At 45.1% G+C, this 25313-nt stretch overlaps 1 protein-coding gene across 1 annotated transcript in view; it reads right to left on the reverse strand.

Moving 5' to 3' along the window:
• POU6F2 (POU class 6 homeobox 2) overlaps positions 1–25313 on the reverse strand; it is a 387072-nt gene that overhangs the window by 6926 nt on the left and 354833 nt on the right. The window contains exons 6-8 of the mRNA XM_043588527.1: positions 23073–23279; positions 10386–10554; positions 1183–1351 (exon numbers count right to left, since the gene is read on the reverse strand). Of these exons, the coding sequence (XP_043444462.1) occupies positions 1183–1351; positions 10386–10554; positions 23073–23279 (545 nt within the window). The remainder of the gene's footprint in view (positions 1–1182; positions 1352–10385; positions 10555–23072; positions 23280–25313) is intronic.

The raw sequence follows: 25313 nt of genomic DNA on the forward strand, positions 1-25313 counted from the left end.
ATTGATGCCGCTTGTTAGTGTTGATGTTTCTGTACATGTTGTTTGGAATAACATATACAAGCCTTGAAACAAATTTCCCAGCAGTAGTAGTATCCTTGTATAGACTGAATAAAGGTTATTTTCTACAGGGAGGTATCTTATAAGAAAAAACAGTAGGGGAGACTATAGAAGTGAGAGGATCCTATGGCGCTTTTTGTATTTAACAACAATCAATGGGTTTTATGGAAAATCATTGAGCAAAATGTGAGCTGCAAGCTACTACCCCATACTGATGTTATTTATAACCTTAGTCTTAAACTGCAGGAAAAGTACACTTCCGTCCTTTGGGGAATACATTAAAAGTATAAAGAGCAGATAAAAAGACAGCATTTCATGGATCACCAAGAACAAAATCCACTTAAATGAGTTTAGAGTTGGTTTCTTGGCTTTTCCTGATGGAGGAGGACTCATAAGGCATTGCCCAAGAGGAAAAAGCTCTTACAGAAGTGCCTTTGTTACCTCATGCATAAACATGGGATTAGCGCGACACACACATGCATGCACGGGGTCTGCTTCTGGCGGCTTGACCCAGATCAACTTGAACACAACCAAGGCTGGATGCTTGTCATTTATGTATGTATTTATTTTGGAGGGGTGGGGACAGGTGAGGCCAGATTCTCACTACCCCTGCCTGCGCCGCGTAAAGCAGCGGCTTCTTTGAAAAATGTGCTTTTAGAGTTGTGTCTGGGAAGGCAATGCTACTGCATTCCTCGGCGGTCACGAGACGGTTAATTTTCTTTTTAAGGTGTTTTTTCTTGGAAGAATCCTGAGAGCCATCCCTGGGCAGAAATGGTGGGAACGGCAGCTTTATGACATTCGCTCAGGACGCCTGTCTGCAGACAGGAGACCGTGGCTCTCAGCCTCACAGGAGGGTCCAGAAGGAAGCTCCTGGCCCGAGGTGGGGTACTTCCAATGAGACCGCCTTCTTTGTGAGTTGACAGGAGTTATCAAGCCAGGACCCCAAATCTGCTTCAGCACCTTCGTTTCCATCAGTGTCACCAATTCCAACATGTAAGCGCCCCAAACTCAGTCCCCATACTCTACCCCTCCAGCTCTGCCCACCCGAAGAAGAAAAGCTGAGCCATGAGGACAAACGAGGCCCAGGCCGGCCAGGAGAGGTGACAGCATGTGGGCACGGGTTACCTGCAGATGGCCGACTGGCTGTACGCGGGGCCCTCTGTAGCACTGAGAGCCTGTCCCACCTGAGTCTGGGTCAGGCCAAGGGACAGGCGCCGGATTTTAAAAGCTTTGGCAAATTCTCGGATCTCCTCCAGATTAACCCCATCCACCTCACCCGCTGCCGTTTGAGGATCTGTGGAGATGTTTTTAAAAATAGGATCAATACGTCAACACACATCCAAGTAATATCTGTTTATCACGGCTTCTAAGAAAGTGGCTCTCTTTGATAGCAGAGTGGTGGGGAAACCAACATTGTCCAGTGTTCCCTGTGTGTCCCACGTGAGGCACCCAAGACCCCATCTTCGAGCCATCACACCTCCACAAATCATCCTTCGGATGTTTCTTTCCCGGAAAAATACCCCAGGAAGCTCACACCACCACTTTCACAATACAAGAGCATGCTCCCTTGGGGTTCACAAGTAACAGTCAGGGCAGGAAGGCACTAGCTATGGGATGCAACTCCATTTTGCCCATAAAGATGTTCAAATATTGTGCGAAACTATAAGCATGGAAAGGCTTCAATTTGAAATGTCTTAATTGGATTCTTTAGGGCTAAAAATTGCCCTTGGAAAAAATAGCATTTTGTGTTTTTCCTTCACCGGATCACCACTGCTGTCAGGCTAACAGATGGTAATGCTGTCTAATTTCTTATGTTCACATTAGCCCCTCAGAAGACCATGCTTATGAAGCTGTGAGACGAATATTATCTTTTTTTTGTTCTCCGATAGCAGTTTACTGACATGATGCCTTTGTCCCCTAAAAGGGCACATGATAAAAAATGCCTACTGCAGGAAGGCTCCTTTGGTGCCGGAGAACGCGGTCAATTTAGGACTTATCAAGGGAAATGACACAACAGCTGGAGAACGAACCCCCCCTTCCCGCTACTGATCCCCGGATAAATGATAAATGAAAGCGAACGCCAGGCTGGAGACAGCATGGGTTGGGGATAGGGGAAGATTTCAAAGTGCTGCTCGATCCTGCCTGGAGCGAAGCCGCTCTCCCCGCCAGCTGACTCTATTGTTCTCCACCTCATTCCTTGGACTTAGGTGAAAAGTTTTTCTCTTCCTCTTTCTGCACAATAATCCATCAATTTCAGTAAATTCAAGCACTTGTCAAGGGACTGTGGTGGACTAGATTAGTCTTCTGGGCTCAGGGCTACAGAAACTCCTGTTCTCATGAAGAGAAATAAACATTTGCATTTCAAGGGCCAAGTTTTCAAAGACTTTTAAATAAACATGCTAATATCTGGGGGGGGGGCTTGGAGCTTTGGGTACAGATGGTCATTACAGGGGAAATGGACTCTGTCGATAGAATCAGGAATATAGGTATGCACCGTACCTTCTTTATGTTCACATTTGTACAACCCCTGTAGAATTTTTACGTGTTGTTCGTCATAATTTTGTTCAAGGAAAGATTGAAAAGTGGTACAAGGTACAAGCACGATGGACAGTCTCTAAGTATTTCTTAAGTGACTCCTGGGAGTCCTAATGAGTGTTAAGAGGGAGCTAGAGAAACAGGAGGGGAGTTGCAGTCTCTAAGGACTTTATAGTCTGTAGGGGTTGGGACTTAATATTATGAATGAGAAACAATTGGAGAAAAAGACCAGGCTGAGTATAATCAAGAACTATTGGTGTGACCCCCTGGCGCAGAATTTACAGAGAAGGGAGAGGTGGTAGGAGGGAGGATTCATCTGGGTCACGCCCAATGGGCAGCTTTCAGAGAATGAAGGGGCCATATTCTGGGGAGGTGGGCACAGAATGCAGACCAAGAGCGTTGGCCTTTATGGGCTGGGGAGCTTGTGCTAGGAGCGGAGAACATTTTCAGTGTAGGACATTGAGGATCTATGTCCCTGGGCAGGGGCAGAGGGTGACTATACAAATCTTGCTTTTTCTCCCTGGTTAAAGAAAGGCTTGTTTGGGTTGTCCTCGGGAGAGGCTGCCCTCTGGATCTTAAGTCCCATCAGCACCGCAGCCTGGAGCAACTCCGAGGGTTTGCTAAGGACTCTGGGAAGCCAAGTGCACACACCCAGCAGCCTGGAGCCTCTTCTCTCATTTCTTCATTTAAACATTCCTAGAGCAGAAGTTGCAAATGAGCAGCTTGCACATCAAACTCAGCTTTCCTAGAGCTTACGGTTTTTTGGAATTGCCAACATTTAAACATTGGGAGATTGCTAAAGAAAAAAAAAAAAAACACCTCTATGGTTTATGTTCATTTGAATAGAAGTTTGGCTGCTCCAGTCTCCGTTTGCACTTAGCTTGGGAGCAGTCAGCTAGAACTGGTTCTGGCTGCCCTGAGAGCCCCTCCTCCTCATCTGCAGCCCTCCTTTAGACCTGCTGCCTGGCTCAGCCGGTTTTGTGACTCTGCTGCGTGTAGAGTGTGCATTCCCAGCGGGGTGGAAATTGGTTCTGGGGTGGTGGTGGGGGGGGAAGGTGGAAGAGTCTTAGATTGGACAATAGTTGTGGCCGCCCCAAGGGCCGTGGTACATAAACAGAACAGATGTGCAGTATATCTGTGATATTAACGGTCCACGGAGGAAGAAGGGCAACTAGGACAGAAAAGCACAAATGCTGGAGCGGGGGGAGGTGCCTGGGTGGCTCAGTTGGTTAAGCGACCGACTTTAATTTCGGCTCAGGTCACAATCTCCTGGTTTGTGAGTTCTAGCCCCACATGGAGCTCTCTGCTGTGAGTGCAGAGCCCATTTTGGATCCTCTGTCCCAGTCTCCGTCTGCCCCTCCCCCACTTGCAGCCCCCCCCCCCCCCGCCTTCTCAGAAATAAATATTCATTTTTATATTTAAATAGGGTGGGAAGTGAAGGTTCAAAACCGAGGGTGGAAAATAGGAAGCTGGAAACTTTCCTTGTAACAATGTGACCTTTAGGATGGTGCTTTTCTTAAAAGGTGACTAGGGGTCACCTGATGGGGCCCAGGACATGCATTTTGAACAAGTACCACAGGTGATTCTGATGCAGGGGATCCACGGAGCCCACAGACAAGGGCCTTCTCTCTGTTTCTGGCCTGCCCGCATCTGGGCATCTCGCCCTCTGCACACAGCTATCTTCTCTTGACCCCTTTACCATCATTATTCACCAGATGCCACTACTGTCCCACCTGTGTAAGAGTGACCAGCCACAAAGGCCCTGTGAGGGGGGGGCCCCTGGGTAGGTGCCCCATCCTCACGCTCCCCTGACACTCCCCCCTCCCCCCAGTTAGTGTAGTCTGGAGTTAGGGAGAAGAGTTTTCCTCTGAGCAAAGCTAAGTAGTCCTTGTGGGAAGTAAATTTGTTGCCCAATATTGGCTCCATCTTTAGATGAACAGGAATCAGTGGAGTGAGGCAGCACGTGAGGGGCGGGCTTTAACCGGCAAGAGTATGGAGCTTCAGCCCCTGGCCCCGGGCCAACACCAGATTTAGCTTGGTGGTGCCGGGCAGGTTTGTGACTTGGGTTGCAATTTTATGTAAATGCATTCTATCTTATTTCTTCCCTTCCCCTGCTGCCTTTCATGCTTATGTCTCTTTACTGGTTCCTTGAGACCAGCAACTAAATCTATGTGTGTGCCAGATTACTGACAATGACCGGAGTTGAACAGAAAGCTGTGAACTCTTGCTCCCGGGCCCTGAGCGACGTTGTGCCGATTCTCAAAACCTTCGCTGTGAAGCTCAGAGACGTGAGCACCTGCCCTGCCGAGCCCAGTGTCTTCCATGGGGCTCCAAACACGCTCTCATCACACCAGGAGGCTGAGCTCCTTCCTTCTGTCACACACATTTCCACTCTAGTCTTTTTCTGGTTCTACTTCTAGGGCTGATGAGCTAGGAATGGTGAAATTGAAACTGCATGATGGTCTGTTGGATAAAGGCCCAGGGAGAGGAAATCAGTTATCTCCTTGTTTGTGTACTTTGTTAATTGCTGGAGATGGGCTACCTGGTTTTCTTCATATTACTGTTCTTACCCATAAAATCAGATGGTAAAATAAATTATTACAGTTTTTTTCCATGGGTCAAGTCTATGAAGGTCTCCCCATCCAAAGGAGGGGCCACCCTGGGACAAAAATGTGGGACTTGTTTTCACACTTTGGGAGAATTCATTAGATGGTGTCTGTAAGGTGTCTTGAATTAATAAAAAAAAAGGATTTTTTTTTGGACCCTAAAGTTTCTATCTTAAACTCTTGAGGATTCCCACCCCCTGGTCCACTGTTGGAACAGTTCACCTTCCTTAAGGGGTATATACTTTTCTATTTGAGAAGGGAAAACAAGAGGAATGTGGTAAATGGAAGCTTCCCTGGAATGTCACTTCAGCTGTCAGCCTGGCTCAGAGGCTGACATTCCATCCTGGGATAGGTCTGGCTTTCCCTCCTCCAGTCTCCTGGCCCTGAGAGGTTGGGTTAATTTCAAGGATGAATCTGAGGCCACCTTGATGGCCACCCCTCTGAGGGGCCTCTCAGATCCCTCCCAGGTGGATTCAGCACTCGAGCAACTCAGTCTGGGCCTTCTCTGCACTGAGGAGGAAGAGGAACCTTTCATAGAAGTTGGCTCAGGTTTGGGGCGCCTGGGTGGCTCAGTAGGATAAGCGTCCGACTTTGGCTCCCGTCATGATCTCGCGGTCCGTGAGTTTGAGCCCCACATCGGGCTCTGTGCCGACAGCCCAGAGCCTGGAGCCTGCTTTGGATTCTGTCTCCTTCTCTCTCTGCCCCTCCCCTCTTGTGCTCTCTCTGTCTCTCAAAAATAAATAAATGTAAAAAAAAAAAAAATTAAAAAAAAAAGAAGTTTGCTCGGGTTAAGTCAACCCAATATATTAAGTACAGGGTCAGAAAGCAACAGTAGTAATTGCTAGGGTCCACCCTGAGTCTCACCCTTTGCTATGGAGGAGCCAGAAGATCAACCTCTATAGAGATTAACTGGCCTAGAGATTGAGAATAAACTGGCATTGAAAATTGGCAGTGATTCCTAAGTATAATGATGATGTTTCCCAAATCGAATCTGGGATGCAAGGGCTGAAGAGCACAAGATTTTTATGGGAACTAAATGCAAATTGGGTGAAAACAGACCTGTTCTGCAGACCCTGGTTGTAGGGTCACTGGGTCCATACTGAACTGAGTGCTAAGGATGGGCCAGCAGAAATGTTTTGTTTTGCTTTTCAACTTTAGCTCCCTCCACCAGTTAATGTGGACATCAGCGTAAGGGGCTGCTGACTGGGTTGAACAGCCACCGTCCATCAGCATCATGCTTTCACAACCTCTGCTTGTGGGATTTTTTATATACAAGATATGCAACTTTAAAGAAGCTGCCAAGTATGAATTAACTGTCTTATGTAAACATCCATCTGGTTCTTAATGTTATTCTCACAGCGGATAATGGGCATATTTACCAAATATTTCTGAGAAATAAACCATGTGAGAATGTGCAAGGTAATGTGGGGGAACAGTTTAATTTGAAATATGGTGACTTCATTGTGGAAAATGGTGTGAATTGTGATCATGGGAATCAGGGGTGCCTACAAGCCATCACCATACGTCTTTATGTTCCCTTTATGGTTTGTTTTTTATGGGATTAGCCCGTAGTCCTTTGCTGTCTAAAAATCAAGTTTGCAGGCCAGGGCTTCAAAACATGTGTACTGTAAAACAAAACAAAACCAAACTCAGCAAAGAATACACTTGATCTTAGGCAAAAGGCCGAGAAGCGATGAACTCAGCAAAGAATAAAAAGACCGAAATCTACCTATTTTTAAACAGTATTGTGTAAATCTTGAGCCAATTTGGGACATTGGTCAAGTCATTTGTTTGACTCTGTTAGACTTTCCAAAAGCCCTGCTTATAGACTGTATTTACATCTGATGACTGTGGAGAACAAGCAAGGTTTAACACAGGATAAGCTGTATAGGTCCCGTGAACAGATACTGTGCAGATGTTCTGAGCTCAGATGTGGTGTCCTTTGCACATGAAGATCCTGTGATCATTGCTAAGGCATTCACTCTGTATTCTTTTGCCTGGAGTGGGGAAGATTTTTGGGTGATTTTTGGTTCTGTTTTATCTAGAACAATGGCAAGTTGCCAGCACTACGGTGACAATCTTTGACCGTGATGTGGGAGGGTTCATTGAGCAAGGTTTTGACCATAGGTTCAAATGCAGTTTGACTTGGTTCATACAATGGCCTTAATCTCTTGGAGGGATTTGTTGATTAACCATCAAACTCAATTCAAGGATTATTAACTCTAGCAAGTCCTGTTCTGTCTCAACCTCTAAAACTTAGTTAACTCTCTACTATATTGCCATAGTCCCTATTCACGCGTCGATTGTAGCTTTCATTTATCTTTATTGTACCTGCATTTCTTTGTTACCAGTTCATGACCTCCCTCAGTGCAGGGAGCACATCTTGCTTATTTTTGCTTTCTTGATTTCTATTGCTGTGCTTGGTATATACATGGTGCTCAATACGTGTTTTTATATTTAAGTTGACAGCCTCTGATTAAAACACCCTTTTATTCTCCTGTAATTTAACCTGCATAACAACTACATCTGAACGGGGTTGGGTCTTCCCAAATTATCCTATCTGCAGATTTGGTGAAGTTTCATCTCAGACAAAATTAATTTAAAATGGGTAGTTCATGCTTGAATATAAATTTCAAAATATGCATAATGTCTAGCTTAGGGAAAAGCCTGTGCTTCAATTGTGGGGCATGGGTCCAGGCTTTTTAAAAGTTATTTGAAGACTATTTAGGCGATCTGATATATATTGTCGTTCAAATTTCACTGGATAAAATTTATGTGTAAACATCTTATTTTTTAAGGCAGCTGTACTGTGTAGCATGTGTATGGCCCATTGAGTCAGACTATTTGGGTTTTCATCCTGGCCATGCCACCCATTGGATTGGTCACACCAAGTGCCACAGTCTTACAACCAAGACTGAATGTGGTCCCTCTGACAGTAGATGGCCAAGATGGGTTGTAGTTTCAGGATCTATTTGATGTCAGTTACAAGATCTGAAAATGAGGATTTCTATTACCTCATTATGAATACTAAAATGAAGTTCAGAGTGTTGAAAGTGCTTGGAAAGCCCTACTTTACAAATGAAGTCTTAAACAGAGATTTCCTGGGGTAATCAGCATTAGAGAAATGCTCCGTGTATCATTCATTGTGTAGCTGGGTTTTGAGACAGAAAGAAATTAATTAGACAACGTGCTCAAAATCCATAGCAATTGTAAACCCATTACTGAGCCTCTCATATATCTGCCAGAGAAGCCTCATCATTTAGGCTCTGCATATGAGTTTGGAGTTTCCTGCCTCAGCTGCCTATGGCAAAGGAGTCTCTATTTCCATTCTTTATATTTCATATCAAGATATGTAATATGGGTCACTTATACACCTAGAACTTACATGTCCCATTGGCAACTGTACAACTGAAATTCCATCTGTCCCATGAAGTAGCTCTATTACTGATTTCTGAAAAAGGCTAATCCTTTCCCTCCCAGTTTGAGACAAGTGGCTAGAGAGAATCCAGAGTCATCCATCCATCTGTGTGTTCATCCATTCGTTCACCTCTCTAGTCTTCTAACGTGACCGAGTGTCTACATTGTGTAAAATCCTGTATTTGCGGGGTGGTTTGTACTTTACTGTATCATATTTAACGTATTTCTTCTCTAGAAGATGTTTGGTCTCAGTTCCTTTTCTTTCAGGACCAAAGCTTAATAGCCTATCCTAAAGTTATGACCTTGATGCTATTTACAAATAGAGTATTTTGCGGAAACTTAGGCGGAATATCGACTTTGAATGATGCTGAAATCTTGTCTGGCAACACTGTGATGAGGAGTGTCTTTATTGGGGAAAATTTGGCTATAATTAGATTAATTGTATCTATGATTTTATTCAAGTAAGACTGGAGTTTCTGGTCCAAACGACAGCGTTTGTATATTTAAATATTTAAAAATAACTGGTTGATGGTAAACTCTTGTGTACCCCGAAACTCTGTTTGATGTTGACCCATATTTGAGACCAAGAGCCTCCAGGCTAGTCCCCTGAAGTTCCTGGGCATTTTAATATCTCCCCATAATTCCTCATTCTCTTCTCCATATAATCATCCATATAATTGAATATATATATATGTATGCATACACATACATATATTCATACATATATTCTTTTTTGGGGGGGAAGGATTGCTTGTATGGGGAGGGCATGGAAATCCTCTATTTTGCTTTGCATTACAGATGATATGTGAGGATCCCCACTGTTCCTATTATGACAAGTCATTTATGACACTTGACCAAACACAGATACTCACATGTGTCCTTATTTTATGCACAGATGTCAATGCAGTGCTTTAGCCCTTTAAACCTATAATTACTAGATTTTCGGCTCCTGGAGAATTATAATCTAAGTGTGCATTCTGTGATTTTTTAATATATGAGTAAAAATTGCACGAAAGGTGAACATCTAACATCAAATCGGGCCATGGTCCCTTTCATCTTAGTAAGTTTCGATTTGCATGTGATCCATACGCTGTCTTTACCTGGGGCCAAATACCATTTCTAAAAATTATATGTATATATGTGGAAGCCGACTTGCAGGCTTATTTTATTTTATGAATGGTTGTTCAGAGATTTCTCATCCGATTCTGGTCCATGCAGCTCCCCCCCCCCCCCCCATGCCACTGGAGCCAGTTCAGTGTGCACACACACCCGCCCGCCCACAGGCACGCTCTCTTTTATTTCCTCTGACACCTACAAATAGGATGGCAGGGGACTTCAAACACACAGAAAAGCAGCTTGACCTGCTGGCTGAGCGCCTGTTGTTGGTTATTTCAGTTTTGAGCTCTGTGGCTCACGCCCTGCAAGCTGATCAGTTTCTCCCTTCTGAAGTGGCAGGACTGACTCAGCACATCAGAAAGCACTTGAGGTGGAAATCAGCCCCTACGTGTGCACATCAAGGTGGGTGTGCTTTGGGGGAGCCCTCTGGCCCCAGGCATGGACCTTATTCCAGCATTGGCCTAGGAGGGCCAGGAAATTCCTCTTTGATGTTGAAAGAGCAAGAGAAAGAGGGAGGGACGGAGGGAGGGAGGGGGGCAGAGAGAAAGAAGGAGGGGATCGAGAGAGAGAGAGAGAGAGAGAGAGAACGGAAGGCATTGCAGATAGGCAACAAGAAGGCCACCATGATTTAACCGAGCCAGAAAGGATACTTACTGCTGACTAACTGGCCCACGCTCAAAGCTGAAGAAGAGGAGGATGAGGAGGAAGAAGAGGAAGCCTGCCGGACTGGGCTTTGAGACATGGATGCTTGGCTGTGAGCCAGGTGCAGAAGGCTGCTTTGGGAGGCTGCTTGACCCACTGACGTCTGGGAGGGTTGGTGGAGCTACATGGGAGGGGGGGATGTAAAAAAAATACACACATGAGTGAAAAATCGGGGGGGGGGTGGAAATGCCAGGGAACAGAAGTTTCGTCTGGGGTTGAATCATTGTTATTTCCAAGAATATATACTTCTCAGGAACAGTGTAAACTCCACACAACAGGCAGGATTTTTTTTTTTTTTTTTTTGTATATAATATGTTGCTGCTTGCTTGACAGGCATTTTATTAGTAATCCTAAATATATTATTAATTCCCTACTTGGCTTGCTGGAGCACCCAATTTTCTACATTTCTCGACCAAGGCGTGTGGCTGGACTCTTTTTGCCTGTTCACACAATTACAGAGCACTTGACAGGTTTCTTTCTCAAGTATGTACGGATGAAATACAATGCTCGCAATGACCTCGGAGTGTGGAACTTGGTCTTAAAGGTGTGGCTGCGCTCAACCATTTTGTCTTACGTAACTGGTATTTTTAGGAAAGTTCCCATTTAGGCTGAGTGTGAACTGACTACGGGGACTTTCTGCTCCCCCGGATCAAAGAGTCTGGCTGGGAAAAACGTTCTCTGATGTCCTATAGGACACTGAGAGAAGCTAGGACGGCCAGGACAAAAATATCTAGTAATATTTGTAGCTTTCAGTTGTCACTTTCTTACTCCATGCCACCCTGTGTTAAGGACTTTCACGCCCTTGCTCATATCAGCCTGTGAAGTGGGTGTTGTTTTGACCTCTCTTTTGCAGACAAAGAAGCCGGAGCTCTGAGAGGTTAAAGGGTTTTTATACATTCATCCAGTAGGTGGGGAGGAGCTGGTATCTGGACACATGAAGCCTGACCCTGGGGCTCAAGCTTTTAGTCACAAGGCCACAAGCAAGAATTAACTTAATTTTCAGAATTTAGTGTGCCTGGAGAAAGGCTGTCTTTATGTCCATTTATTCATGACTCCTTTACAGCTCATCAAAGGCCGGTGGTTCTGAGCAGTGAGAGAAGTCCAGCCGAGGAGAGGAAGGTTAGAGGAAAGGGAAATGATTGCAGGTACCAGGTCCCCTTGGAGACCCAGGAGGGGTCGCTCTCCTTGCGGGTGTTGCCTCCCAGAAAGCAGACACTCAGGGCAGCTCAAGATCCTAGACAGGTGCACCATCAGCCTCAGCCACTGCCCTCTTTGTGACGGGAGATAGCACTTCTTGGTTTACAAACTGCCTTCATGGCCATCATCACACACACAGAAGTGTAGCAGAGTTTTTATAAAAGGAAGTCAGGCTGGGAGTAGAATCAGGTCAGGCCCCGATCTTCGACCGCCTTCTCAGTATCTGATAGCCAGCCTGGGACATTTCAGATTGACATTTGTCACTGCTTTCCCTGTGTGTGTGTGTGTGTGTGTGTGTATGCATTCAGTTTTTCATTCAATTTTATCAGGATCTAATTTATACATGATGAAATATGCCCATTTCAAGCATACAGCTTGATGAGTTTTATCAAATAGGTACATCTGTAAAACCACCATCACATCAAGATATAGAACCTTCCATCCCATCATTCCGTAAAGTTCCTTAATCCCCTTTGCAATCAGTTTCCCCCCAGTGCCCAGTTCTAGACAACCACTGTCCCACTTTCTGTCACAACAGACTCATTTGGCATGATTCTAAAAATGGGATCATGCAGTATGTACCCTTTTTTTTTTACCTGGCTTTTTTTGCTTGGATACTGTTTTTAAGGTTCATTTCATTGCATGTGTCAGCAGCATTGTCTCTTCTTATCACCGGGTAGTAGGTATAGTATATATTGGTAGTGTATGTATCTATATTTATATGGATGTCTCTGCCACAAGTTCTTTATCCATTCATCTGTGGATGGACATTTGTGTTGTTACCAGTTTGGGGCTATTATGAATAAAGCGGTCATAAACGTTTATGTACAAGTCTTTGTGCATACTTGTGTTTTCGTTTCTCTTATGTAAATACCTAGGAGTGGAACTATGAAAGTATCGCCTCATACTATACACACATGTTGAACTTTTTAAAGAAAGCACCAACCTGATTTCCAATGGTTGTAGCACGTCATATTCCCACAAGCAATATATGAAAATTCCAGCTGCTCTATATCCTTGCCAACGCTTGGGATTCGTCAGTCTTTTAAATCCCCTAATGTGTTTGTAACCATCAGCTAATGTTTTACCTTCAAAGAACTGTTACTAAGGTGCTACTTTGGACATGTGCATAAAGAGCTATTTCCCCTTCTGGTCCCTCATGGTGATGCTCTGGCTCCCTGGATTCACATGACATCCCTATGCAGCAGCTATGCCTAGCACGAAGATGAGGAGTAAATGCCTGGCCCAAGATCACGGGGTCTGGAACACATTAGAATCCAGGCTATCACTCATAGCTCATGGCTCTTTCCACGATGCCATTCTGTCCCCCATCAGAATTGCTTGCAGTTACATTTCAAGTGAACATCCTTACTGTTACTGAATTGTGCTAAGTGGAGACTGGATTGTGAACAAAGATAGTCATAATTGACATGGAACCCAAATTAATATGCATCAAGCATCTGCCCAAAGTAATTAGCCAATCTGCTGAGCACATAATCAACAATTGAATCCAGTAACTTTTATTCTGTAGGGACACATATTAAAGATGAAATCTATTTTTAATTTGCTTAATAAAATGTGATGGATATTTGCATGTCAGTCTAGCCCTTCTAACTTATTGAGTTGTCCTTCCAAATATTGTTACTTGACAAAAGCTTTTCACAGTTTTGAGTCACTGAATCATGAGATAGTCTTCTGTCTTTACCATTCCATCAATATTTTATTGGCCCTGGGTGTGGTAAAGCACCATCAAGGAACTGGGTAAGACAATAATCAATTAAATTTTTTCTTTCTCAGGCACAACTCAGTAGAGAAAAAAATTAGTGGGCTGCAATCTCATGAAGGAATCAAAAAGCAAACTAGGGCTTATGCATTAAGCTATGCAGGAGAAGAAATTCAGGAAGAAAATTAAATAGTTCTTTTAAGAGCTCGTTCTATGCCCACACAGAGAATGAGATGAATCTAAGATATCTAAGAATCTAACAAAGATATATTTCTTCCAAAGTAAATAAGCACTTTTAAAAGACACCGGGGTTCTGTGTTCCCTCCAAAGTTCAACCAGACAGTATGGAAAAACTAATAAAAATCCTGAAAAGTTCTTACTTGTCAAGAATCAAGATTATATAAGCAGTAGCGTCTTTAATGGAACCCACATATCTCATTCCAGTGGCCAGTGTAAACATGTATCTGTTAATTCTAGAATCACTTGTAAGCCCATGGGGCTCCTGGGTGGCTCAGTCGGTTAAGCGTCCAACTTCGGCTCAGGTCACAACCTCATCATTCATGGGTTCGAGCCCCGTGTTGGGCTCTGTGCTGACAGCTCAGAGCCTGGAGCCTGCTTTAGATTCTGTGTCTCTCTCTCTGCCCCTCCCCTGCTCCCTCTCTCTCTCTCTCTCAAAAATAAATACACATTAAAAAAAAAATAGAATCACCTGTAAGTCCAGATAGGATAGCCTTTTGTACATACCAAAATGAGCCCAGAGATTGACCCTCTTTTACAACTTCTTCCCTCAGAAAAAGAGGATGGTAGAGGGACCACCTCTGTTACTTCCCATCCCTAAAATTGTAATTCTTCCAGGTAAGTGACCAAAAAATAACCTTATCTGTGATATTCTTAGTTTAGTGATTTTGATGCATTAATCTTTAGAAATATTGTGGTTAAACTACATGTATCAAATAAGAAAAGGGAAAGCAGAGATTTAAGCCACTTCCTGAAACAACTCTGGGATTCAATATAAAACTTTAATAGACTTTACATACGCAGCATTAGAAAAATGTTTTTTAATGAGATTTAATGATGTTGTTTTTCAGACACTGACTTAAATCTGAAAATCACGCATTACTTGTAGCGCATAATTGGCAAAAGAAATAGGTGTATAAATGCCTCAAACATGACTGGCCATAAAAATTGGAATAGTTTAAAAAAAACATTGGAATAGTTTCCCAAAAGAAAGTGCAGGGAATTAGGGACAAGCTAGAAGCCTGAAGGAAAAACGATTCTTTTCCCTTCCTGGAGAGAAAGGGAAACGTAAGAAGCTTTTATGAAGGCCAATGTTTGGTTCTATTGTCTTGCTCTTGAGAGTCTGACTATATGGATACCATATGGCTACCATTTATGGGATACTTCCCACGTGTCTTTGCATATACTTTTAAGTCTTGGCATTAGCCCTCTTCATTCGGTATCGGTGTTGTCATTACAGAAGAAGCAACAGACTTAAAAAGGCCGCATGGCCTACCTGGGGTCATACGGCAGGTATAAGCGGGCTTTGAAGCCAAGGAAGTCTGACCCAGGCGCCAGCCCTCCTTCCTGTAGGCACGCGGCCACCCTACTCTTGTCTACCACTGTAGACAGCGATGAGTCAGGGAGACGGCAGGCAGCTCTAACTGGGCGGTGTGGAAGCAAATGAGATGTGCTCAAATTGGTCACGGTGAGCCACACCGGGAGAGCTGATTGGCACAAATGTAGATGATGATCTATCATTTTGAACATAATCTGTTTTGTTCAATATGACAATGTAAGTATTTTTTGAGTTCAGGATTCTTTCCTACAGGTCCCAAAGTATTTAAAATGTCATATTTTTAAAGGAAACATGGTAGTCACAGGTGGCGAGAGCATGATGATTTTGGTGTAGTTTGGGACACATCTCAAGTGGAGTTGCCTACAGACTGTCCTTTGCCTGATCAGTCCCGCTTATCTGTAGTACCCGAAAGTTACTTTATTCAGTCAGTATCATGTTCATCTGACCATGTTTTCTATATATTCACTTTACCCTCACTTCACTGCCGAAAGGGGCTGGAATTTATTTCCATCATAAGTTCCAATAATCACTTTCTTGCCTTTTATTGAGCTGTATGTAAGTCAGATGTAAGTAGGCTGTGTTACGGGCTGAAATGTGTCCCACCCCAAATTCATGTGCTAAAGTCCTAACCTCCAGTATCTCAGAATGTGACTATAATTGGACATCAGTTCTTCAACGAGGTAATTAACTTAAAATGAGGTCAGTAGGGCGGGGCTTCATCCAGTGTGACTGGTGTCCTGAAAAGAAGAGATTAGGACACAGACTGGTATAGAGCCCATGTGAGGACACAGGATGCTAAAGGACACCTGGCAAGCCAAGGAGAGAGGCCTCAGGAGAAGGCATCTGTGTTGACACAGTGACCTTGGGCTTCTAGCTTCCAGAACCGTGAGACCATAAATTTCACCCTCTCTCTCTGTGGCCCTTTGTTATGGCAGCCCAAGCGGTCTCGTACAGGCTGAGAGCACAGACTCAACAAAAAAGGAGAGGGAAGGGGGCAGTTGATATTAGCCCGGGGCTTTGCATTACCCGGGGAATGAGGAAGGAACGTCCATCTTGCACAGGAAATGACACACAGGAAAGAACAGGATTCCTGTTGCCTTTCAGAGGCGGCCTTTGTGGGTTTGTTTGTGTTGGTTGGAATTGCTGGGTGTTTAATGTATTCAGCAAAAGTAAATTCAAGTATGAGCACGCTTCCCAGACTTTGTCGTTTTCTGTGCCACTGGTCCCCATATAGCTTCCATGTGTCGCACAGTCTATCCTCAATAACGTTTTAGTTCCTGGAATAAAGCACCTTCTAATTAAATCCACAATTGCCATAAAAATAAGTGGAGGTGACAAGTGTCTTGGAAAATGGAATGAAGTGTAGAATGTGCTAGACAAGTTGGAAAAATGAATGCATATAAACAGTAAAATTCAAATGGGATTAAATAGAGATTAACTTGGGGGAGAGAAAATCTCTCCAATTACGCCAAGGCAAAATGGAGCAGGTCTGGCCTTTTACAAATGGGAGGGAGCCATAATGAACCACAGGCTAAATCCCCATGTGGTACAATGAGAACGTGAACAGAACCCCAAGGGTTCTGGCAGAAGCGAGAGCATGTAGGGGGACATCATGATTCTCCCTCCCCGCGCTGGTTGGCATTTTTCCAAGTGTGTACTGTGTACCTTATAATAGTTTGAAGAGAAATTAAGTCAGTGGGTCTCAAGATTTAGCTTTTGTCGGAATCACCTGGAAGGGCTGTTAAAACACAGATAATGTGCCCCCACCCTCGCCCAGAGTGTCTGATGCATTCGGTCTGGGATGGGGCTCAAGAATTTGCATTTCTAACAAGTTCCCAGGTGAAGCTGATGGTTGGGGGACCACAAGAGGTTTTGGAAGGAGCTTCTCTTCGAAAAAGGGTAAAGGAAGTGGATTTATTATGTCCAGAGAAGAGAAGCCAGAGCCCAGATTTAGTAAGAACCTTCAAGAACGAGGAGGACGTAATGTATGCCTGAGTGTTACTGAGGAGCTCACTCTACTGTGGGTAGGACAGGAGCTCCGGTGTTAGATGTGCGAAGATTTAGGGTTTACATCAGGTCAGGCTAACTTGAAACATTTTGAAGGCCTGAAACCTGACATTCAGTGGAGATTTGAATTATCTTTTGGAAAGTTTGAAAAAAGCAAAAAGGGAGCTATCCTTTTGGTAGGGTCCTGGAGACTCTCTGGATTTTCCTTCTAGTTCTCTCTGTGACCTTGAAACAGCTCTTTAACCTAAGCAGGAAGAAGCCCAGATATTAGACTCCTTCAGACACTTCCTGTCTGCAAGAGAGTTGAGTACAGTGGGCTCAAGAAAGAGGGCTGATAGCAGCGTCCCTCACACCAGGCCCTGTGAGGCTGGGAGGAGGTGTGGAGGGCAGGATGGGGGCAAGATTTAGGGAAGACATCCAGACACAGGCAGGGAAGGCCACCATGGTCCTAAAACAAGCCTGAGACACACAACTGGGGCTCTTCAGAGACAGAGCAGGGCAGCAAATGAGGGACTAAATGTAGTTGAGATAATAAGGTGAGAGAGTGCTGCGAGAGGAAGGTGCTGACATTCTGGAGAGAGATGAATAGAGAAGGCAGTGCTATGTGGAAGCTCTTCTCAAGCTTGCCTAGAGGCGTTAACGTGGAACATACTGGAAACTGACAGAACACACGGAATTGGAAAGGCACAGAAGGGCCTGAGCTGGGCTGCTCTGGAAGCATGGCTCTGGGATGCTGGAGAGGAAAACTCCCATTAATTGGGCAGCGATTAAACCTAACACAATTGATTGAACACCCACCACGGGCAGAGTCTGGAATGAGGCCGCCATTCTGGCTCCTGCCTTTCAGGTACAGAGTCCTAACGACAGCACAGCTGATGAAAATGAATAGAGCAGGGGGAAAGCAGAGCTGAGGGAACAATGCAGGGAAGCTTCGAGAAGGAGGCATCCTGGATGGAAGGATGGTGGCTGGAGCTCTCCAGAGGGAGAAGGTGGGAAAGGCATTCCAGGCCAGGGCACAGCATGTGCAGAGAGCTTGTTGGCTGGGCTTGACAGGGAGTGACAAGGGGAGACCAGAAGGACGAGATGCCCAGTTGTGTGGCTGGAAGGTCAAAGGGCTGTTTTGTGTTGGAGTCACTGATATGCATTTCATCCATCTAGTACCGCCACCCTGGTACGTGGAGATGCCTCATTTATGTCTCATTCTGGGTGGTTCCAAGAAAAAAAAATTGGGAACCACGGATTCAGGCAGGGGCTGGGAAAAATGGTTGATTTTCAAAAACAGGTAAGGGAGTACATGTTGTATTTACTTGGGAAAAAAAATGGATGGATTTGGGTAATCAGATGGCATTCTGGGGAGTCAATTTATTTTATTTTTATTAACAATTTTTTTATGTTTATTTTTGTTTGAGAGAGAGACAGAGCATGAGTAGGGAAGGGGTGTAGAGAGAGGGAGACACAGAAGCCAAAGCAGGCTCCAGGTTCTGAGCTGTCAACACAGAGCCTGACGTGGGACTCGAACCCTCGAACCGAGAGATCATGACCTGAGCTGAAGTCGGATGCTTAACCAACTGAGCCACCCAAGCGCCTCAGGGAGTCAATTTAAATGAATTTCTTTTGGTTTCCTGTTAACACCAAGATTACTTTTTGAGGAGAAATTGAGTGTTTTCATAGATGGCAGTCTCCAAGCATTATAGCTATGGCATTTAATTTCTGGAAAATTTCCCCGCTTTGATTTTCCAAATTGCAACATTTTTTTTTCTTTCAAATGTCTCCCACTACCTTCTGCTGGAATTTAGTCAAGGGAAGAATAAATATACACAAAAATGACGTCTGTGCTGCTTATGGAGAGGTTATGAGTTCACGGTCACAGGGTAGGAAGGGCAACCTGGGGGATCTGGGACACTCTCCCTTTGGTGGGAGAGTTTACCATAATTCACCAGCGCTGCAGGGTCCCATGGAGGGAACAAAAGGTTACTTTCAAGCTCCACCAAATATTTGTATTAAGTAGTTTCTTTTCTTTTTTTTTTTATGCACAGAAACATACTTCCATCTTTCTGTCTCTTCTTTTATCTAGTCTTTTTCTGAATTTTATTCTCTTGAACTGCTCCCCAAGAATCTCTGATGTGATTCTGTGAAGGTTATATGTAGGGCTATCGAATCTTGGTATATTTTTAAAAAATATTTTGTTTGCATTTCAGATGGTCACTTTGCAGGATCTCAATCTTTTATCATTGGAATAAAGCATCATCAGGAGCAGTTGATGGGCGACTCTTAGATCTTCAGGTTCCTTTAGTTAACGGTAGGCAGATGTTAGAATGAAATTGAAGATGCAATTATTTTTATTAAGTTAAAACAAATCACCCCAGGTTGTCTGGTCCAAGGGCTGTGTGCTTCACTCCACTGAAGTGAACTCCCTTCTGAGTGTTGAGTCAGGGAACTTTCTGTTCCTGTAATTTATGGCGTATTTTACTGTTGGAACCATGCTCTTGTGAGATCAAGCATTTGTCATAAATCACATGAAAAAATAAATTGAGAAACTTCTCTACTGTATGATAGAAATCCTTTATTTTTTAGTGGTTGTCTGTATTATATTTCTTCAATGTAAAGGGTTATATTTAAAGAAAAAATTGAAGACCACTATCCTTATACCTCCAGCTCTGAGCTTTTTACTTTTGGACTCTTGGGCATTTTATGATCCGCTATCCTCAGAATCCCAGCTTTTATATCCAGGACTCAGACTAGTGCACCTCCTGTCGATTCACCCAACTTGTTAACTTTACTATATGCTCCAAGGTGTTTCAAATTGTTTCAGAGCTGATGCCAAGAAGAAAGAGTAGTAGTCCTGCATTTATTTCTACCATTTCCTGATATTTCTGACCAGGTTCACCATTGGTTCCCTTGATCTTTCTGGGACTAGACTAGACCACTGGCACTTGCCCGGGGAGTGCCTGCGGTGACTTGGGGAGATTCCGGACGTTCGGATGTCACTCTTTTCCAGCTGTGCTCATGTGTTCTCTCCATATACACATACATGAGGGAGGCATGTGTATGTACGTCAAGGACAGTCCGGATCTCTGGGATGTTGGTTGTAACTGATACAAATTGGATTTGCAAGGCATCCCCTCCACACACAAGGGCCTGGCTGTTTCTTCCCAATGGCTAGGTCTCCAATTCTACAGTGAAGAAGATGGTCATGGTGGTTAGACCAGTAGAGGACAAGATGATCCTGTAGCGAAAATGAACTTTGTTCTAGGGACCAACAGGTGTGGTGTGAGAATGTTCCTGAGGTGCATCTGTGCTCATGAGAGGGACTGTGGCAAGGGATCAACAACATTTACTTTGGGCAAGGAGTGGAGGAATGGCGCCAACATTTGCCATTTCTTGGCTATGTCCTTCTCCTGGATTAAAACTGCATTGCCTCAAATCTAGGGCCGCAATTGTATGTAACTGGTAGAGTCTATCACCGAAACACTCTCTTCTGACATCCAAGGTGAGGATGAGAGCTACTTTGTATTAAATGTTAATGATTTATAATTAATTCATCACCTTCGTGGCAATTTACAACTTGGCTTTGCTGACAGGAATAGTTGTTAGCAGATTGTATGAAAAGAGGCCAATCTCCTTTCTCCCCCTAGAGATAATTTTAGCATAGTTTTGAACAGATAGAAATAGGTCTTAAAAAGCCAATAAAATGTAGAGGCTCTTGGCTTATCTGGGGACCTACGTAGAAGGTAGAGGATCCAACGGCACCCTGTAGATGTTACGTAAAATAAATAAACTAGCTGAGAGATCTCGGGAGTGGGGAGAAGGGAAGGAAGTTCTCAGTGATATATTTGGCAGGGACTGTACCAGTGCCTGTGATTAAGCTGAGGAAGAAGGGGGGGTTGGGAAACTTGCCCCCACTTCCGCCCGGCAGTGATTTAGATTTGGAGGCAGAACCAAAGGGCATGAGACCAGAGTCTCTGTCTCTGGGAAGTGAGTTCACACCTGGCTTGGTTTTTCCTGGCGTTTGCCCCTCAGTGGGCGAGGTCTCCTTGCCAGACACGCTCATAGATCCCCTTGCTACTCTCTCATGGCACTTACTGTGGATCTTAGGTACATATTTGTGCGAGTCTCTGATGAATGTCCATCTTCCTCGCTAGATCATGAACTCCATGAAGGAAAGGCTCATGTTATCTGTCATGTCGACTAGCCCAGCTTCCAGGTACTGTGCCTGACAAATAGTAGGTGGTCCATAAATATACATATCAACAGATTTTTAAAAATCGTTATTGAACAAGCAAATGGATTTTCCAAGCATAGCCTTTGAGTGCCACCAAGAATGGGATGTACCTGTGGTTGGATCAGAAGCCAAATGGCCGAGGTCTCTGGAGAGAGACTTTTACTTTGTTGCAGATGAAGAAGAATTTATCAGTGCTTTCTTCTTCTTTTCCTTTGAATTTTATTTCCTTGCTAGATGCTTTGCATTGTACGGTTTTCCAACAACTCCTAAGGCCATCTACTAAGTCTTGCACCCACTGGGAGTATTCGTCTTCCCCTCCCATCACCTTTCTTTTGTTAGCGCATCCTCCAACTGCACATCTGGATCTTAGCCTTGCCCAACTTGTGCTTCTTCACTCCCCCAGCTGCTTGTTTCAAAATGTTTCAAATAGAGTGGATTCAGACTTTTAAATGGTACAACAAAGATACAGAGGGATTAAGGTATCTCGGTTGTTTTGCCTGATTTCATCCCTGTAGCATTCGACACTGCGACCACTGCGACCACTGTGACCACTGCCTACTTTTTAAACACTCTTGGATGCTAGATTGTTACGCTCGGATTCCTCTCCTCCTTTTTCAGCCACCTTTTCTACCTCTCCCTTCCTCTTCCCTACCTTAAAAGCTGATGTCTCCCAAAGTGACTCCTTTGCTTTGTCTTTCTTTCTTCTCTTGCCCCTCATGCTCTCCTGATCTTCCTTCTCTTGTCATGGTTTCTCTGGACGTTGGATTTGTTTTCAGCTACAATGTATGCACTCGTGACTCTCAGATGCTGTCCCGGGCGCTACTATAATCCAGACCCTTATTTCAGCTACCAGTACGTGCTTTCATAAATTCTTCTTTGTGTTTTGCTGTCGCCTCCTAAGTGGCTTGTTTGCAATAGACATTTCATCACTACGGCTCAACCTCCATCTGCTACCAGAGTTGTCTTCTTGAAAAATAACGCTGAGCATATCATTCCTCTCTTTAAACACCTTGGACAGATTCCCGGGGCTGCAGGGTAAATGATCATCACCATCCTCGTGACTATGTAAGTGCTCATGGTGGGCCAGGCACTAACCACTATGTTGATTCATTTAGTCCTCACAAAATGCTCTGTGAGATAGGGACCGGTTAGGCCCATTTTACAGGTGAAGAAACAGGGGGCACAACGACTGTACGTGATGTGTTCAAGATCACACAGAGACAAAGACCATCCTCTTCAGCTTGATCATGGAGCCCTTTCCATGACGGCCCTCAGCCTGCCCCTGCGCTCCAATCACATGAGCCTTTCTTCCGTCTCCCAACCTCTATCCTCCTTCATCATTCCCTGCCTTTGGGCCTGCTGTTCCCATGGCCTGGAATGTTGTGATCCCATTATTTGCCTGGTTAACTCCTACTCCGTCTTTGTCCAACTATAGTCAGTCCCCAAACCATTTTCTCTGTGAGAACTCAAAACTCTTTGGACAAAGCTGTGTGTCACTCCCACTTCTGTGTATTGTACACACCTGTCCTGTTACAGGACGTTCTCTGCTTTAGTGCATGATGGAGTGATTTTTTTTTTTTTCATTTACAGTTAGGACATAAATGGTCTTGGCTCCTTCTTGACCCCTTTTAAAAACTGTCTGAAAATTACGTATCACAAATGTCAAAGCAAGAACACATCCCTATTGAATTTTAGGCCACTGTCTCTGTTTATAATTTAACAGATTTGTATTTTCAGTTTAGAGAGCTACTTAGTCCTTACCCATATTCTCTAAGGATGAAAAAAGAGCACCTTGCCTTTTAAAATCATTGAGATGGTAGGATCAGGGATTCCATATTTTGTGATTTAAAAATGACTCTTCCATTGACTGAGACCAAACAGAGGATGAGTGGGAAGGAGATGTGGAGCGGTTACCTGCTGGCCGGGCTTGATGGGTGAGAGCGTGATGCCCTGGGTGTTGATCACTGGCAGGATCTGGTTCCCGATGACCGTGGCAATGATCTGGCCCTGGGCGTTGGTCAGGAGCTGGGGGGTGATGGGCTGCACTTGCAGGCCTTGAGTGCCACTCGCTGCTTGGCTCGATGGCCCTGGATTCGGCATCAGAGGTATGGTCCCAATAATCTGCAAGAGACAGGCCCAAAGGTGAGGTGCTGGGCTCTGTCCTGAGTCTGCGCATGCAACTGAAGACAATTCACGCCCTGCTCTCTGCAGGTGGCTCCCGAGAGCGAATTCAGAGACTGTGAACACATCTGGAGATGTGGGTAGGGAAGCCAGCGCAGGGCATGAGCGTCTGCGGGAGGGATGAGCACACGAGTCAAGTGCATGGGAAGGAAGGGGGAAGCATCTTATTAAAAGTAAAATCAAGCTGCAGTGAGGGCATAAACCTGGGATTTCTGCCAGAGACAGCAAGATGTCTACTTTGTCTTAGAACCAGATAGAAGATGGACATCTCATGGCAACCAAGGCCCTCGTCTGACTGGGGAGCCACATTCCCTAACCCACAGGAGCACCTCAAACACATACCCTTTCCTCTGCCTCACTCTCCTCTATTCTACCAACACCCTGCTCCTCGCTCAAAGTCCCTGACATCCCAACCGGAACTGGGGCGTCAGCATCCTGGTGCTCATGGTGGTCAAGAGCCCAGGTTCTGGGGTCAGGGAGACAGGATTCCATTGCCAGCTGTGCCGCTTACCAGCTCAGTCCAAGAGCCTCAGCTTTCTGAGGGCTTGAGAGAACTGAATCATAAACAAATGTTTGAAACTCTTAAAATAGAGTTGACATGACAACTGAGGACAGAAATTTTGAAAACGTGCATTTGAAACAATGGGTTTGACACTGGGTCCTCAGGGTTAGAGGTTCAAGGCTCCGGTGGCCGGTGGCAGAGGTTTCTTGTTGCATCTGGTAGCTTCTGGCTTCAGTGAAGGGATGGTGTGGAGTGTCCAGCAGGAGGGGCCCAGCTGGACCCAGTCACTGTGCTAAGGACAAAGGGAGCAGCGGGCAGGGCAGCAAATGTGCAGCGCGTCTGTGAGGCCTGGAAACATAGATCACAGTTGTGTGTTGCTAGGGACAAATTTAATCCTTGCAAAACGAAAATATGATCTATGTTTCCCCAGCTTATGGACTCTCCTGGGGGAGTCACGGGACCGGTGGTGGGATGCTTCCTCCTGTACAGCACAGGATCTTTTGAGTCACCTTCCAGGGTCCCCTCCCAGATGTGAACTGTGGTAATGTGGCCTGGGGGCCACCAGGACATATTAATAATACTGTCCCAGGAAGTGCTCTCATGTATATGGTTTCATTCATTTCGCATTCTTACAACAGCTATGAAGTGGGCGTCAGTCCCGCCCCCTTTAAGTGGATAAGACCACGGAGGCTACCTGTCACCTGATGGAAGAGTTTGTAAGTGACAGAGCTGGAGTCCAGGTCCGGCTGACCCCCGGATGCTTGGTTTTCCATTATGTCACCTGGCGCCCACCACATGGAGGACACAGGAGGGGACCCGCTTGTCAGGGAGGGAACTGTGTTCCGTTTGCAATTTTCCTCCAGGCAATAGGCTGCCTGTGGTCTGAGTTTATAAATGATTCTGTTTCCTGCCCACACTGTACTCCAAGAGGGCTTCGGACATAGGTTCTCAGTAAATGTCTTCGGAATGAATGGTGTCTAGACTCAGCTACCTTCGGGATCCCGGATGCAGCGAGGACCCTGGAAGAGCCGCAAGCCCGCACCGTTCAGTGACCGAGATGATGACGGAGAAACTGCCCCTCCCCACTGGCCGTTGTTCCCACCACCAAAGCCCCCGTGGAGCAGCACCACCGGAGCCGCTGTGTGAATCCTAAGTATCGGTGGCAGTTGTCTTACTGCCAGTGAAGATCCAGAAGGTACTTCCAGAGCGAGAGTGGTGCGCAGGTCCCTGGGGAGCCTGCAGCTCCAGAGTCTCGCTGAGCGCACCTGCAACGTCCCGCCGGCATCATGGCCCTGAACGCGCCCTATCAGCGCTGCAAGGTCAGGTCCGCATCAGTCCTTTAGAGCACATAAGTGCCTTCTTGATGAGTGGTCTTGCTCTGAGCAGCTCAGGATTCACAGGCTGTTCCTCTGACCCTACGGGCAGTGTGGGGAGGCCTGGGGAGCAGGCCCCCTGTCCCGCACCTGCGCTCA

Source organism: Prionailurus bengalensis, chromosome A2, assembly GCF_016509475.1.
Source record: "Prionailurus bengalensis isolate Pbe53 chromosome A2, Fcat_Pben_1.1_paternal_pri, whole genome shotgun sequence".
Classification (NCBI taxonomy): domain Eukaryota; kingdom Metazoa; phylum Chordata; class Mammalia; order Carnivora; family Felidae; genus Prionailurus; species Prionailurus bengalensis.